General features: G+C 56.6%; 1 protein-coding gene across 8 annotated transcripts in view; it reads left to right on the plus strand.

Annotated features, from left to right (window-relative positions):
* Positions 1 to 15587, plus strand: part of SGSM2 (small G protein signaling modulator 2) — a 43835-nt gene that overhangs the window by 23935 nt on the left and 4313 nt on the right. For 2 of the 8 annotated variants that reach the window (XM_039251721.1, XM_039251731.1), the window contains 14 exons: positions 3784 to 3937; positions 4735 to 4799; positions 4898 to 5043; positions 5431 to 5559; positions 5764 to 5946; positions 7690 to 8082; positions 8339 to 8463; positions 8916 to 8998; positions 9210 to 9319; positions 9725 to 9821; positions 10331 to 10498; positions 10721 to 10782; positions 11286 to 11495; positions 12839 to 12961. In XM_039251721.1, coding sequence (XP_039107652.1) covers positions 3784 to 3937; positions 4735 to 4799; positions 4898 to 5043; positions 5431 to 5559; positions 5764 to 5946; positions 7690 to 8082; positions 8339 to 8463; positions 8916 to 8998; positions 9210 to 9319; positions 9725 to 9821; positions 10331 to 10498; positions 10721 to 10782; positions 11286 to 11495; positions 12839 to 12961 — 2048 coding nt within the window. Of the gene's footprint in view, positions 1 to 3783; positions 3938 to 4734; positions 4800 to 4897; positions 5044 to 5430; positions 5560 to 5763; positions 5947 to 7689; positions 8083 to 8338; positions 8464 to 8915; positions 8999 to 9209; positions 9320 to 9724; positions 9822 to 10330; positions 10499 to 10720; positions 10973 to 11285; positions 12306 to 12838; positions 12962 to 14561; positions 15144 to 15587 lie in introns of those variants that run through there. The other 6 variants (XM_039251770.1, XM_039251776.1, XR_005531665.1 and 3 more) reach the window with 5 other exon arrangements.

Below are 15587 nucleotides of genomic sequence, written 5' to 3' on the forward strand. Positions count from 1 at the left end.
CCACCAGGAGGCAGGTCAGGGAGGGTGGGATGGGGCGCCGTCAAGAAGAGGGGATGGTACAAAGAGCAGGTGGCTCTGTGCTCCCCACCTGGTTAGTGTAAGGAGAGGGCTTCATGCCTGAGAGGGAGGATCGTCTGCTAGGAAGATCTGACTATCGGGAGCCTCGAATGGCTCTCTGAGCACTGTTCCCGCTCCTGGGGGTCGTGCTAGCACACCTGGGGCAGTGTCTCTTTGTGCCCTGCCGGCAGGGAAGGCTGGCCCCTTGGCCTTGGACCTCTGATCCCTGACTTAACAGAAACAGGATAGAGGCACCAGGCCCCTCCTGGACAGGGATGGAGGCTGGGTACGCGAATGAGTCCTGTGGCTCAGGGGAGGTGCTGGAGCCACCATGGAAAGAGACCCAGGGCTGGGTTTACCCAGCAGGACTGAGGGCTCCGGCAGGTACTGCCTGGTGCTTCATCTTGAAACCTAGAAATAAATGTGCCAGGGATATAAGATAGGTGTTTCCCTCCTTCACAGAGCCCGGAATCCACAGGTACAGAGGTCCCTTCATTGTAAACGACACAGCACAGTGCCCACAACCTTCAGCATTTGCTCCTCTGTCTACCACCCATCTTTCTTAGCACAGAGCTAGGCTGCTAGAGAGGGAACCCCACTCTTTTTTTAGAAAGTGACCGGCCAGGGGACCTGAGAAGGCTAGGCTGGGATACTCAAGGGAAAATTGGTTATGAAAGGGCTGGGGCCAGCTCTCTCAGAGTTTAGGGGAACTTCCCCACCCCACCCCACCCGTGCCACAGAATTCATTTCTTCTCCCCTTTCCCTGCCCCTACAGAAGGTACCTAAGAATATGTGACGCCCTCTTATGCTTCCACAAACTTCCGCCAAACAGCCCAGTTCCTTAGCCCAGCCACCAAAGCACCCATGGGTGTCCCCCCTCCCTGGGAAAGCGAGTCCATGGCCTAGCACACATCCAGCACTCCCTCAGCACAGCCCACCGCATGCCTGCCCTGGTGCCTCCCTCCCAGCCCTCCTGGTAGAACCCACAGGCCAGCCGGGGCAGGAGTGCAGGGCAGCCTGCCGTCTGGCCCCTTGCAAACCTGGGCTCGGGGCCCATGCTTATTTACAGGATAATGGACTTTGAGCAGTGTGGGTAGGCTGAGTCAGGAAGGACAGGGATCCCTAGGAACTGATTTCAAGCTTAGGCTGGAGGTCCCAGAAGAGACCCCATCCTGGCAGACTTGGTGCCAGGAAGCCCGTCCCCAACAAGTCAGGGCTGAGGCCTCTAGGGTCAGAGAAGCCTCCATGCGCGTGGAGACCCGAGTGCTCAGGGCTTGTCTGCTCTTCCTCTTGGGGGAACTCGGGAGCCAGACCAACCCAGTAGGCAACCCCTGGGCCCCCAGTACTTGGGAAAGAGGAGGAGGCAAAAGAGGAGAATCAGCAAGTGGTTGGGGATTTGACACGGGAGCCCCCACCTCCACCCCAGTCCATAATGACAACACTGTTGAGTCCGTTCTACTAGCCGTTGCTTCTCAGGCCTGCGACATGCTTGACTTGTGCATGTGACTCAAGTGGCGGGTGTCCAGACTCTCCTCCCTTTCCCCCACCTCTCCTCCTTTTCCTGCTGCCTCCCCACAGAGCAGAGATGCTGTTCACTCTAATTCTGCTCCAGGCCAGGCACCTTTCACTCGGAGTCTTAGGGGCTGTGGGGTTCAACCACCCTGATTGTTTTTGCTTCAAACTTTCCTCATGCTCAGAGGAGAGAGTCAGAGTCAAAGCTGGCCCAGCAGACCCCTCCCCCCACCCAATGTCCAGCCTGCTGCCCCTCACCCAGTTACTCCAGAGCTCCAGCTGTCTGCACTGGGTTAATTCACAGATGTGGTGTTCAATGCTGGCTGGTTCAGCTCCTTCCTGGAGAATTAAGGTGAAGAGCATTGACCCAGGAGTTTTGCCTTGGTTGGGCCCTACTTTCTGGGCATGAGCTTGTTTGCCTGTGTGCCCTCCACCTTCCTCCTCTGCACCTGTGGCGCCCCCACCTCCCCGCCTGTTGCCTGCTGCCTGCCTGGCTGGGCCTGCTCCCGCCCCCTTCCCACGACTGGTCTCTGTCCTGCCTGCTGCAGGGGCCTGAGCTGGGCTCCTGCCCCACCCCACCTGCATTTGTCCCCTCCCTCTTCCCACTTTTCGGGCATGGCTTGCAACTCCTCACTCCCAGAGCCGCAGCCCCTCTACACCAAGTATATTCCCTTAATTTGCCTCCTGGTGGAGCTGAAGGGCCAGATATCTACAAAAATCCCAGCTGTGGGGCTGGGAAGAAAGCCTCAGGCCAAGACAGGGCATCCTTCAAGGGGGGTGGAGGGGGCTCAGCTCACCCCTCCCCACCAAGACGCACCCAGAGCTGGAGTCTGGCTCCCACAAAAACTAGTCCTACATCTGCTCCAGACTCCTGGCAGGGCCAGGGCACAGGCTGTACTTCGTAGGAAAAACTGCTTGAAACAAGTCTCTTCACATGTCTCTGTTTCCTCCTTCTTCCCTCTTCCGTGCTGCCCCCCCCCTCCTGGCATTATCTCCTGGCCCTTACACTTTCTGCCCTGACTTTGCTTCATCTTTGTGACTCACTGGACCTGCCAGAGCCCCCTGTAAGCAGTGTTCTGCCCCACTCCGGCCCTGGGAACTCTGAAGGGTCTTGAGTTCTGATTCAGACCAGCTGAGCTGGCCCCGTCTGCTGGCGGTGTAGATAGGTCCAAGGAGCCATCTTCTTTTTTTTTTTTTTTTTTTAAGGTTTTTTTTAAATTTATTTCGAGAGAGAGAGAGAGAGCGTGAGCAGGGGAGGGTCAGAGAGAGAGGGAGTCACAGACTGAAACAGGCTCCAGGCTCTGAGCTGGCAGTCAGCACAGAGCCCGACACGGGGCTCAAACCCACGAACCGTGAGATCATGACCTAAGCGAAAGTCGGACGCTTAACCGACTAAGCCACCCAGGCGCCCCAAAGGAGCCATCTTCTGAGGCTGCGCCTGGCACATTCTTCTGGACGGTGGAACTATGTGCCCAGCCACCATCTCCACAGTGGCCTGGCAGCCCCGGGAGTTTTGCCCTTCCTGCCAGCTCACCTGTGTGTTTGGAGGAGGCCACCATGCCGCATGCAGGCAAGGCAAGGATGGAGAACTCAGGAAGAACCCATGTGAGCTGGCAGCAGGAGCACCTGGCCTGGGTGGGGAGCACTGCTCCTCCTTAACCATGAGATCTAGAACCCTCAGAGGGCTGATGAGGTCTGGGGACCGGGACAAGTGGGTCCAGGATCCTCAGGAGCTCTGATCAGGGAAGACTCCAGGTGTGGAGAGGTTCAAAGCATGCGGTATTCCAGGCACCTTCCCGCGCATCTCAGAGTTTGTCCAAGAGGACCAGGCTGAATCCCCAAAGGCCAAGCCAGCGAGCGGTGTTTTAGAGAGCTTAGACTTTCGTTCCTTCTCTGCTTTTCTCCTCCCTCTGGAAAAGCAAGTGTTCATTCCGTTGCTGCTAGCAAGTTGGAGAGAACAGACACACGTACCCACAGTTCAGTCCAAGTATCTTCTCATAAGCAGAAAGACTAGTTGGAGGGTGGGAGATGTCAGGCACCCTCTCTCCCACCGTTTCCATCTCTGGGCTCCGTACCAGGCAGGCACCACCCCTATGGATTGCTACCAATGGGTGACTTCATGCTGCAGCTCTGGGCACAGAGGTGGGCATGCTACAGGGTGCATGGGGGAGGAGGCCTGCCAGGCCCTGACCAGGGCCCCCTTCCTGTCCTCAGATGCTGGTGACATGATCGAAATGCAGGGCTTTGGGCCTGGCCTGCCAACCTGGCACCTGGAGGCCCTGTGCAGCCAGGGCCCCTCCTGCCTCTCCTGCTCCCCTGGCAGCTCCCCGTATGCAGCCCTCAGCCATTGCAGCTGTGTCCCTGACCGGTGAGTGGGCAGGGCCCAGAACACAGCTCCCTGTGGGTATGTCTGTGGGCATTCTGCCCTTAGGGGCTGTGTCACTTGTCTGACAGGGTGGCCTCAAGTTGGACAGACCTGGGTTCGAATTTCACTTCTGCTACCTATGTGACTTTGGCAAGTTATTGAGTCTCTGTGAGCCTCTACGTTTCTGAGCCTCAGTTTCCTCATCTGTAAAATGGGAATAATACCACCTGCTTCGTAAGGTACCTGTAAGGATTAAATGAGGTGTATGACTCCTATGAGTGCCCAGAGCTGTGCCTGGCACCATGGTAGGTACCCAGTACTTACGAGCTCCCCTTCCCAATGTGACTATAGATTCTGCCATCAGGCTGTACCTCTGAGGACACACACCAGACATCTGGGCATCTGCCGTGTGCCAGGAGCGGTGCATGAGTGGCAGTTGTGTGCAGGTCACACGCCAGCACTCGATGTTTTTGCGAGCTGCTCTCTTTTACCTGTTACTCCTAATGCCCCTGAGGTGGTTCTCTCCATTTTCACATGAGGAAACCCAGATTCGCCAACATGAAGTAAAGTCAGTTGCTCAAGGTCCCTTGGGTGGTTGGGGGCCAGGCTGGGTCCCTAGGGTGGCTGGCACACACAGGGACCCCACAGACATGCTGCTGGGCTGTGGATCCTGCTCCTTGTACCATCCGAGCACCTTACCTGTCCCCAAGACAGGATGTCCTTCTCTCTACCTCTCCCCACCAGAGGGGCCGTAGCCCCTCCTCTCTAGGTTATATAGATAACCTAGGTTATTTCCCCAGGCTGCCGCTCAGGCTGCTGTGTGAGAGCATGAAGAGGCAGATCGTGTCCCGGGCCTTCTACGGCTGTGAGTGTAGGGCGGGGGGCGGGGGGTTGTGAGGGGCGGGAGGTGGGGGCTGGGGAAGGCACCACTTGACGGTATTCTGGCTCCCCCTGCCGCCACAGGGCTGGCCTACTGCCGCCACCTGTCCACAGTGAGGACCCATCTGTCAGCGCTTGTGCGTCACAACATCATCCCTCCCGCGCGGCCCCCAGGAGCCTCAGGTGGCCTCACCAAGGATGTGTGGAGCAAGTATCAGAAGGATGAAAAGGTGCACAATCTGGGGGACCAGGGCGAGGGCTGGGGGAAGCAGCAGCGAGCGCAGAGCAGCCTGCTCTGGGAGCAGCTTTCTAGACCAGATGGGCATTCGGGTAAAATGTAGTAGGGCTGGGGCTGATGGCCTTGGAGCGACCCAGGTCATGGTAGGGTCTCAGACAGCTGGGACTGAGGAAGGGAGTTTGAAGTGGATCTCATGCAGCTGTAATCTGGGACAGGGAGGACGTGACCATCCCAAAGCAGAGTCTGTCTGGGCTTCAGCAGAGTGACTGAATCACTGCCCCCGGGCCCAGCTCTCCAGGGCATGGATAGAGAGAGGGTCATCCAGCTGGGCCGCAGTTACCATGGGGGCTACACGACCTTTACTTCCTGGGTCCCACAGAACTACAAGGAGTTGGAGCTGCTACGGCAAGTTTACTATGGAGGTGTGGAGCACGAGATCCGTAAGGATGTCTGGCCCTTTCTGCTTGGTCACTACAAGTTTGGCATGAGCAAGAAGGAGATGGAGCAGGTAAGGGGACCCCCCTCCCATGGGGCTAGGGAGATGAGCTGGGCCAGGGCACCCTAGGGAGGGACCCCTGAAGCCTCGGCCACCTCCCAGACAGACAGGAACATGGCAGAGCAAGATGTTAGCAGGGAGCAGCCCCCCAGTCTTCACCCCTGCTGTCCCAGGAGGATACCCCTCCCTCCATGGTCACGGTGTGCTCTGAGACAGGTGGACTTGGCAGTGGCGGCAAGGTACAAGCGGGTGCTGGCGGAGTGGAAGGCGTGCGAGGCGGCGGTGAGGCAGCGAGAGCGGGACGCGCAGCCGGCCACACTCCCCAAGTTCTCCTCGGGCAGCAGCATCGACAGCCACGTGCAGCGCCTCATCCACCGCGAGTCCACCATCAGCAATGACGTGAGCCTGACGGGACCGGGGCAGCCAGGGGCAGGGGCTGCCGGCGTTCTGTAGGAGTAAGACGGAGCCCTGAGCACCAGCCCGACCTCTAGTAGTCCCTGGCACTGGAGCCCTGAGGGACTGGCTTAATGTGTCCGTGTCTCATTTTCTTCCCCTGAAAACCCGGATGACTGTCCCCCTGCTGCCCGTTTCTCTGAGTGTTGCAGGAATAAAATGGGATAGTGCACCGTGTTCTGTTTTAAGGGACAAGCAGGGAAAGAATGCTGTGTCAGGATTTAGGGAAGCCCTCCCTTATCGTAGAGAGATCTCAAGGCCAGGGATAGGCAGCCCGGGGTTCGAGTCTCAGGTCCACTCCCAACAAGCTGAGTAACTTTTTCTTTGGGCGTTGGTGTCCCCTCTCAGCTCTGCTATCCTCTGACTGGAGGTTTCACCAAGAGCTATTGGCCAGAGACCAGAACAGCACTCAGGTCCCATTGGTGTCTGCTGGCGAGACCTCTCCTCCCCTCCCTCCGCAGTGTTTTTCGTCCCCTGATGGAACTAACCAGGCAAAGCTAGTTAGGAGCCTGCGTAGTTCTTCTGGCATCACCCCTGCCTTCAGATGAACAGCAAATGCCAAACCGTGGCTTGCTGGGCTGAAGCAGAAATGATGAGTTTCTGTTTTAAGGATATCCTTTTATTAACTTACATTTTTTTCTTTAAAATTGTCTCTTGGTAATGTACATTCTTGTCACTTTTCGAAATCCTTACTAGCTTTAACAGAGAACTGAAGCTGGAGCAAGTCTTATGGAAATATAACCTTGTGCTCCCTTCCATGTGCCTCTTCTTACTCCCCTATTCGTGAGCATTTTCTCTTTCTCTCTGGCTTTGGGTTTTGTACAGTCCTGAGTCGGAACCAGTGTCCCGGATGCTTAGCCCAGGAGCCACAGTAGCTTTCCTTTGCTGGCACTAATCTGCGGCTCTCTGTTGCTTTAGAATCGTGGCCTTGTCCGATTCTAACCCAACACTTCATGCTTCTTGCCAAAGTGAAAACTCCTTTTAGTATCCCTTTCCCTACATTGGCCAAATAGAAAAAGAAAACAATTTGTATATGTCTCTCTGATTTTCCCTGGGACTTGTCCACACTGGCTAACTGTTCCTGATCAGTAGAACAGGTTACCTTTCACTTCTTACCCGCTCCTGAGTGTGTGTGAAGCTAATGGACATGATGGGGCACTTGCTAGAGAAGTTTCCTGTCTTGTTCTGCTAAACGGTACTGAGAATAAGGAAGAACTTGTTTTCCCAGCACCTGCAGCCTGCCACCCACCAGGCTGCCCTCGCAGCTACACCGAGGCCAGTGTCAGCCTTCGTTAGTACCCAGCTCTCCTAACCAGAGGCAGCCTCACGCCTTCAGGTGTTTGTAGGGTTACATGTAACTCACATCCACCATCGGGTGTCTAAGCCACAGGTCGTCGTGGGGTGCTTCATACTTTTGTCAGGCTCCAGAGAGAGGCCTGAGGAAGGAGACTGGATAGGGCGAAAGATGGGGTTTGCTCCGTGTTTGCCCGGAGCCTGATTGCGCTCCGCCTGGTTGTGTGAGTCGGAAGGGGAGGCTCCGCAACCTGGGGGTGGTGGGTGGGGCGGTGTGGAGGCCAGAGGGTGGCAGGATTCTCCATCCCTCTTGTTCGGACCCCAGGAAGGAAATGGTGAGCTGGGGAAGGTGCTGGAGTAGAAGTGTGAGCCCCACCATCTCTTCACCCCTACCAGGTGTTTCTCTCTGTGGATGACCTGGAGCCCCCAAAGCCCCCAGGCACTGAGGATTCCAGACCCGAGCCTGAGCAGGAGCTGGGAGCAGGGGCCCCCGGCACCACCATGGTGGAACAGCAGCAGTCAGTGGAGTTTGACTCTCCAGACTCAGGACTGCCATCCTCTCGCAATTACTCTGTGGCCTCGGGCATCCAGTCGAGCATAGACGAGGGGCAGAGCATGGGCTTCGAGGAGGAGGAGGAGGATGGCGGTGGGGAGGAAGGCTCCGACGGGCCGGTTCCGGCAGCCCATGCTTCCTCAGAGCCGCAAGATCCCAGCCAGGAGAAGGCCTCGTGGGCTCGTGAGCTGGAGCCAGGGGAGGAGCTTGCGGCCGTGTGCGCTGCTGCCTACACTGTATGTGGACATTGCCCGGGCACTGTTCTCAGCCAGCCCCAAGAGGCCCTCCTGACAGCCCTGAGGCTTGGGGACGGGCTGGTGGGTGGAAGGTGGGGCTGCCCTGACTGTCCTGCAGGGGGCGCGGAGCCCATCTCTCAGCATCCCCAGAGGGCTCTGTTTTCAGAGTCCTTTGGTTCCTGCGTTTGCTGCATCCCTTTATGTAGGCACCACTTCTGGCCCCCAACTCACTCCTGAGGGCCCCCCACTCTTTCAGATAGAATTACTGGATACTATGGCCTTAAATCTGCACCGCATAGACAAGGATGTGCAGCGATGTGACCGCAATTACTGGTACTTCACGCCCCCCAACCTCGAGAGGCTCAGAGACGTCATGTGCAGGTGCCACTGTGGGGCAGGGTTCAGGGAGGGAGGCAGGGACGCTGCTCTGTGAGAGGTTAGGTCTGGCAGGTGCCCTGCCCCTCTCCCCTGCACTGAAGCACACTCGGCTCTCTCTATCTGGAACACTTCCCCGCCATGCCCCCAGCCCCACCCCTCTTCTTTCTTAGAGGTCTTTCAGATCTCAGCCTTGGCCATCCTTCTCCAGGAAGCCTAGCTGATAGCCCTCCGCTGAGCATACCGAGCGGTGAAAGCCTGTTTGTTGTCTGTCCCTGAGCCCCTGGGGGCCTTGAGGACAGAGGCTGTGGGTTGTTTACCACTGTACTCCCCGAACTTTAGGGTCATGGTAAGGCCGACTTCTGGTAGCAGGCTGCTCTAGGGACTATCTCCCTAGGGGTCCCCGTGGGGAGTGGAGGATGGCAACAACCACAGTGGCTCTCTTCCCGGCATTTCAGCTACGTGTGGGAGCACCTGGACGTGGGCTATGTACAGGGCATGTGCGACCTGCTGGCACCTCTCCTGGTCGTCCTCGATGATGGTGAGGGACTGGGCTGGGAGTAGGGGTCGAGAGCATTCCCAGAATGGTATTGGGATTGCGCTGATGTCAGCTGGAGGAAGGAAAAGAAAACCACTAGGTCTGGAAGGGTGGGAATGTAGGCCAGCCCTGTCCTCTGGGCCACAGGGCACCCCCTGTGGGATGAGGCACTGGGGTCCCTTGCCTTGCCGACCTCATTCCCATCTCCCCTCAGATCAGCTGGCCTACAGCTGTTTCAGCCACCTCATGAAGAGGATGAGCCAGAACTTCCCCAACGGCGGCGCCATGGACACGCACTTTGCCAACATGCGCTCCCTCATCCAGGTGAGCCTGTGGGCACCGCCTGGCTCATCCATAATCCACAGGCAGGCCAGGGAGCGCTCCAAAAACGTCCTTCATGTAGAAGCTTAATGTCTGTCACTTGAAAACCCATTGTTTTCAGTGTTACAAATTGAGTGGGATGTCAGTAGGGGAATACTGTGCCCGTGAAACTTTTGGTGAGTGGTGCGGATGACAGTGAATCACACGCCCAGAAAATGGTGTAATTCCAGAAAGAGCAGCTCCCAGAGAGACGGGTAGGGCAGCAGAGGGTGGCCTCCAACCAAGGAGACTGGAGGGGCTCAGGAGCAATGCCAGCGACCTGCACAGTGGAGGGGCCTGGTGGGGCGCAGGGGGTGCTGGGAGAGGCAGCGGCAGCTCAGTCCACCTCCCTTTCTTTACTTCTGCAAGATCCTGGACTCAGAGCTGTTTGAGCTGATGCATCAGAACGGAGACTACACCCACTTTTACTTCTGTTACCGCTGGTTCCTCCTGGATTTTAAGAGAGGTAAGAGGTGGGTTGGATGGTGGGGCTAGGGTCAAGGCAGTGGGAGATCCCTCTCCCCCAAAGTCAGTGGTTCCTAACCCTAAATGCACTTTGGCACCACCTGGGGAGCCTTTTAGAAATGCCAGCATCACGGCCTCACCCAGCCCAGACCTAATGAAGTGTGGCCGCCTGGGCATCCACAATTTTAAAATCTCCTTGGGTGATTCCAAAGTGCTGCCAGCAGTCACCCTAAGCCAGTGGTTTTGGGGACTGTTTTCAAACCAAACCTTCTCAAGCAGCAAGGCTTATAAAGAGCAGCTGACAAGAGCGCAGGTGTGAAGTCGGCCCAAGTCCAGTGTGCAGGAATCACCGAGAAGGGCAGGGTCTTGACTTGGGGCTGGGAACCCTCCACCTGGACCAGGCTCTGTGGAATCCTGGGACCTTGGCCCCTAGAGCTCTGTCTCTGTGTTTGGGTGCACCTAGAGGCCTGTCAGGAGCCAGGCTCAGCCTTAGCCCCTGACTGTCCCCAGAGCTGCTCTACGACGACGTGTTTGCTGTGTGGGAGGTGATCTGGGCAGCCCGGCACATCTCATCAGAGCACTTCGTCCTGTTCATCGCCCTGGCCCTGGTAGAGGCCTACCGTGAGATTATCCGGGACAACAACATGGACTTCACTGACATCATCAAGTTCTTCAATGGTAGGAGCTGCTCCAGCCATCCCAGCTGCCCCCAGAAGGGTTTGGGGGCCTCCACTCCTGGCCCAGGAAGGGTTGGAGGGGCTCTCAGAAAGCCCCAGTCCCTTCCCGTAGGCAGCCGTCCCGAGTCCAGCAGGTGCAAACAGCAGGGTGGGCCACCGCAGGGCTCCTCCCAGACTGTTGCCGCTTCCCCAGCCTCCCCACAGTTCTGTCTGTCTCCCCCAGAACGGGCCGAGCATCACGATGCCCAGGAGATCCTGCAGATTGCCCGGGACCTCGTCCACAAGGTGCAGATGCTCATAGAGAACAAGTGAGGGCTGTGGCCAGGAAGCAGCAGCCGACCAGAGCCTGGGCTCCGGCCCCTGGCGCCCGGCCCCCACCGGGAGAGGTGCAGGGCAGGGCAGCTGAGACTGCCTGAGCCCCGGCCGACCCTGCCCGCCTACCCGTGTTCCTAACAAAGTGTTTGTGAGCCTGGGATCCGACTCTGGGCAGTGCTGGCCCTGCAGGGCGAGTCAGGGGCCTCGATGCCCTAAGGCCAGGGGTGGGATGGGAGGGGTTGGCCTCAGGGAGCGGCTGCCTTAGGGGACACCTACTCTGCTCCCCTCTCAAACACCTGGAAATAGCCCCACTGTCACCTGCAGCCTCAGCCTGGCCTACTCCTCATGGCCTCTCCTAGGTCAGCCTGGGCCAGTATAGGCATAACGGGTCTATAGTTTCCTGGCCCCACCTGGCATGGGTCATGTGAGCAAAGGGACTCTGTGCTGTATCTCTTCTTTGAGTCCTCTTGCAGGCGCAGTGCATGTGCCCACCGCAGCCCCAGTGGGGACAGCCAGAACGGCTGCCAGTTCGGGCATGTGTCCTGGGTGCAGGAGACCGTGAGGCAGTCAGAAGATGTGGGCCCGGTGGGAGAAGCCCACCTCAGCAGCACTGCCACTGCCTTTGGCCACCTGTGGCGACCCTGTACCCTCCCCCAGCCCGTACAGGGCACCCACATGTACCTGTGAGTTTCACTCTCACCACCTAGCTCTTGCTTCATGCATTAGATGTCCCCCTGGAAAATGATGCTTTCACCCGCTGGATGGCCTGGAATGCAGTGGGAGCACTGCCCTTGAGAGGAACCCCAGGGTGATTCTTTAGGGAGGAAATCCTGCAGTAGCTCCTGTCAGAGACAGGCCCCAGAGCTTTGGGGCAGCTGATCGCCCATCTCCGGCGCCTGCTGAGTCCCGGAGTCTGGGGGAGGGGAGGGGAGGATGCCCGGGTCTCCTCTGTTTGTCCCTGGTGAGGAGCAAGGCCAGCCTGCCTGCCACATGCTCCTCAGGATACAAGGAGCCTGAAGACCCAAATCGCCCTGGAGGAGCCCCACGCGTAGGCATGTTGGGAAGGGCCTGGCTCCTGATCCCAGGCCTGGGCGCGCTGCTGGCTCTGTCATCCCCACTTGCCCTCCACCCCTAAACACACAAGGCTAAGGCTTTGTCCTGGGGCCAGGAGGCCATTCTGCCACTGGGGCCTATCCAGCAGTCACTTAGGTCTGAAGACCTCCGCCTTTGAGAAACATGAAAAGGGCCCAGTGGCCCTTCTGCATCCGGCAGTCTCCCCAGTCCACCCCTGTCCTGGGCACTGCATGGCCTGAGGGCCAGCTGCCCCATTGCCTACCCCTGTCTGTGAGTTCTCGGCCTCCACCGAGCATGGTGGCCATTGTGTGCCTGCCTTAGTGACTCTGGTTTTGTGAGAAGCAGAGCGTGTATGTTTTTTGGTTCAGAAACTATGCTCTTCAGTGTTAACAGACTAATAAACACAGCATTTGGCAATGCTTGTGGCTCTGGGGGCTGCTTGTGGGCGGTGGACGCTCACTGGACAGTAAACAACTCTGTACTGGCAAATTCTGGAAGCTCCACAATTGTACTGTACAGAGGGCCAGCCCCACAAGGCAGGGATGGTGAAAAGAGAGAAGCAAAGTTTCCAGGAGAGAGGGCCCTCAGCTGTGGGCTGGTCAGTGGCAGGAGATAGCCAAACCCCAAGTACTCAAGTGGGAGGACTTCACCCCAGAGCGTGTTCATATCTCAGACCAGCTAATGACCTGACCAGTGTCTGGATGAGTATAGGGCCCTGTCCGGCCCCTTCCCCAGCCTGCCTGCCCTCTTGACCAGCTATAACAATGAATTGCAGCTTGGATTGGAATCTGCAGAAGCCTCCCGGCCCCGCTGGTCCCGGCTCCTGCCCACGGAGCCCCGGGCGATGCCTGCTTCAGGCTGGGGCACGAGGAAGGTGTCAGGAGGGATAGGTTTGATCCTGCTGAGGGCCCCAATGTAATAATAGGTTCCTCCCTGTCTTCCCCCAGCATAGAGGACTACTGCCCCCACCATCAGTGGCTGCCGGGAAAGGACTCCAGCCATCAGCATGTGCTCTGGTCTAGAGGATACAGGCTTTCTGGGCATCAGCGCCTGTTATCAACTCAGAGCTGCCAAGGCAAGGAAACTAGTTGACACAGGGAAATCTGGGGCCAGGGAACCTCATAAACCCCTCAGGGCAACATTTCCCCCACTGTTGCCTGGAACAATCTGAATTCTATGTGCTGTGACTTCACCAAAGGTTCCATGGAAACTAGCCTGGGAGTGGTTTGGTTCCTTTACATACTCCCACCTTCCTTCCCACCCAGAAGTGTCAGCACTCCCCCATTCTCCTGGCTGGGCTTCTAGGACCATAGGCCAGCAGCCAAAGTGATGGGTCCATCAAGGGCAGTGCCACATGCAGATTAAGAAGAGCAAGAAGTGCGAGTAGGAGCCCCTCCTCAGGGAACCCTCCAACCCCTGAAGTCTTCCTCTCATACAGAGCTGCTAAATGGAAGCGCCAGGATTCCTAAATCAGGATTTTTGTTTCCTGTTACTCTGATCACAGGCCCCTCCCTTGCAGGCTCCAGCTGAGCTGGGGGAGTTTCTGCCTACCCTTAAGATATAGTGATAGCCCAGGGCACCTGGGTGGCTCAAGTCGGTTAAGCATCTGACTTCATATCATCGTGATCTCGAGGTTCACGAGTCTGAGCCCTGCATCAGGCTCTGTGCTGACAGCTTGGAGCTTGGAGCTTGCTTCAATTCTGTGCCTTCCTCTCTCTGCCCCTCCCCTGCTCAGACCCTGTCTCTGTCTCTGTCATAATATTTTAAAAAAATTTAAAAATAGCAACAGCCCTGAGATGATACTGGGTCATCACTACCAGGGGCAGTGTCTTCACCTTTGTCCCCAGTGTTTGACAGTGTCTGACACTGAACAGGCACTCAGGAAATAATCCTAACTAACCCTAAACCTTCCCTGAAGTCAGGGAACTGGTCTCTTCCTGGAGCTACCAGCAGAGGGAGCCAGCATCTCACAAGTGAAAGGGCTAGCTGGGTTGGGCAGAGGGACACTGGGTCTGGCCTCTGTTGAGGCAGGCGCTTCTTGAGAATGGGACCCAAGACATTCGTGGCCACCACTTCCTTCCCTAAGGATAGGCCACCCCAGTAAGAGAAGCCATTCCTCTGGCCGGGGGTGGGGAAGGTGTCAGGGCATTCGACGAGGCAGCCTGCCTGGTCTATAGCTAGGCCTCTTCCTCACCTCCCCACTTCCTCCTGAGACAGCCTGCCAAAGGGCTGATTTCCCCTAAACTGGGAGACATGTAGTTATAAGGACAAGGGTTTTCTGGACCCATCTTAGAACATGGTTCTTTAGGGGCGCCTGGGTGGCTTAGTCGGTTAAGCGTCCGACTTTCGCTTAGGTCATGATCTCGCGGTTCGTGGGTTCGAGCCCCGCGTCGGGCTCTGTGCTGACTGCCAGCTCAGAGCCTGGAGCCTGTTTCAGTCTGTGACTCCCTCTCTCTCTGACCCTCCCCTGCTCATGCTGTCTCTCTCTCTCTCTCCTAGAAATAAATAAAAAAAATAAAAAAAATAAAAAAAAAAAACATGGTTCTTTGAGTCCTGACCTCCAACTTCTTCCTCTGTTTGTTCCTTTCCCTTATGGATTCCCCAGACGACCCATCCTAACTACAGCTTCAGAAGTGCATTCCCTCTAAGGGAGCCTCTCACCCTTTTGCGCACAGGTCCTGAGGCAGTTGCCCTCCATCTTTCCTACTGGAACTTGATCAAGTTCCGGATTCACAGCTCTCCAGCAGGCCCCAGGGCAGGGTGGCACATGCTGGGGAACTCTGCGTGGAGTTGACAGATCAGACTGCAGGCCAGCTGTGTGACCTCACCAAGCCACCTCGAACCTGTTTCCTTATCTGCCAGAACAGGGCTAGTTCTTGGCTCGTTTACTCCGCCATGCTGTTAAGAGATGAAACAAGATAGTGTTTGTAAAAATGGTTTGAGGAAGTATAAAGTATTGCAAAAGGATAAGGAACACCAGAACTGCAGTCCTCAGAGCCTGTTTAGGATTGAACACTGGCTTCAGAACTGGAAGGTCCAGAATCTTCTAAAACTGACCAGCACCAAAGCTGCTTGAGGACCCGTGCCCCTCGAATGTCAACAGGGTAAGAACCCCGATGCTTGCTAGAGGCCTTTCCCTACAAGGCTCTGCCTCCCGTTGCAACAAAGTGACCCAGATGCTGCAGGCTTGCAGCCCCGTCTCTGGTTTCAGTGCAGGTTTATTTCAGTTTTATATTTTATTCCAGGCAAGTGCTTATTACATGGATAGTATTCATGTCTCAATACCTAAAGTCTTGGAGCATGAACAGCCACTAGAATACAGTTCAATAGTAAAAATACAATATGTACAAAATTAGGGTTTTTGTTTTTTTTCCCCACACAGCAGATGTATCCAAACACATAAAAATCTCTACAGTCTGGGGTCGCTACGGTTTATATTTCAGGAAACGGAGACACAGTGACCGAGTCCTCACTGTAAACAAGGGCCACCTCTTTAGGGGATGGGGATGGAACCCTGGGATGGGGGAGAAGCTGTTCCTGGAGAGCAGGGGTCATGGTGACCCCTAATTCCCCTCCAGGCACTCCCTGCCCTTCTTTGGCCCCCCAAGGAACCAACCTCCCCCTCTCCCCGAGGTAAAGGCTCCCAGCCAGTGAGCCACTCTTAACATCAAAAAGTAAAACACGCATGAGAGGTAAGGTGT

This window comes from Hyaena hyaena, unplaced genomic scaffold, assembly GCF_003009895.1.
Source record: "Hyaena hyaena isolate Hyena2069 unplaced genomic scaffold, ASM300989v1 scaffold_10, whole genome shotgun sequence".
Classification (NCBI taxonomy): Eukaryota; Metazoa; Chordata; class Mammalia; order Carnivora; family Hyaenidae; genus Hyaena; species Hyaena hyaena.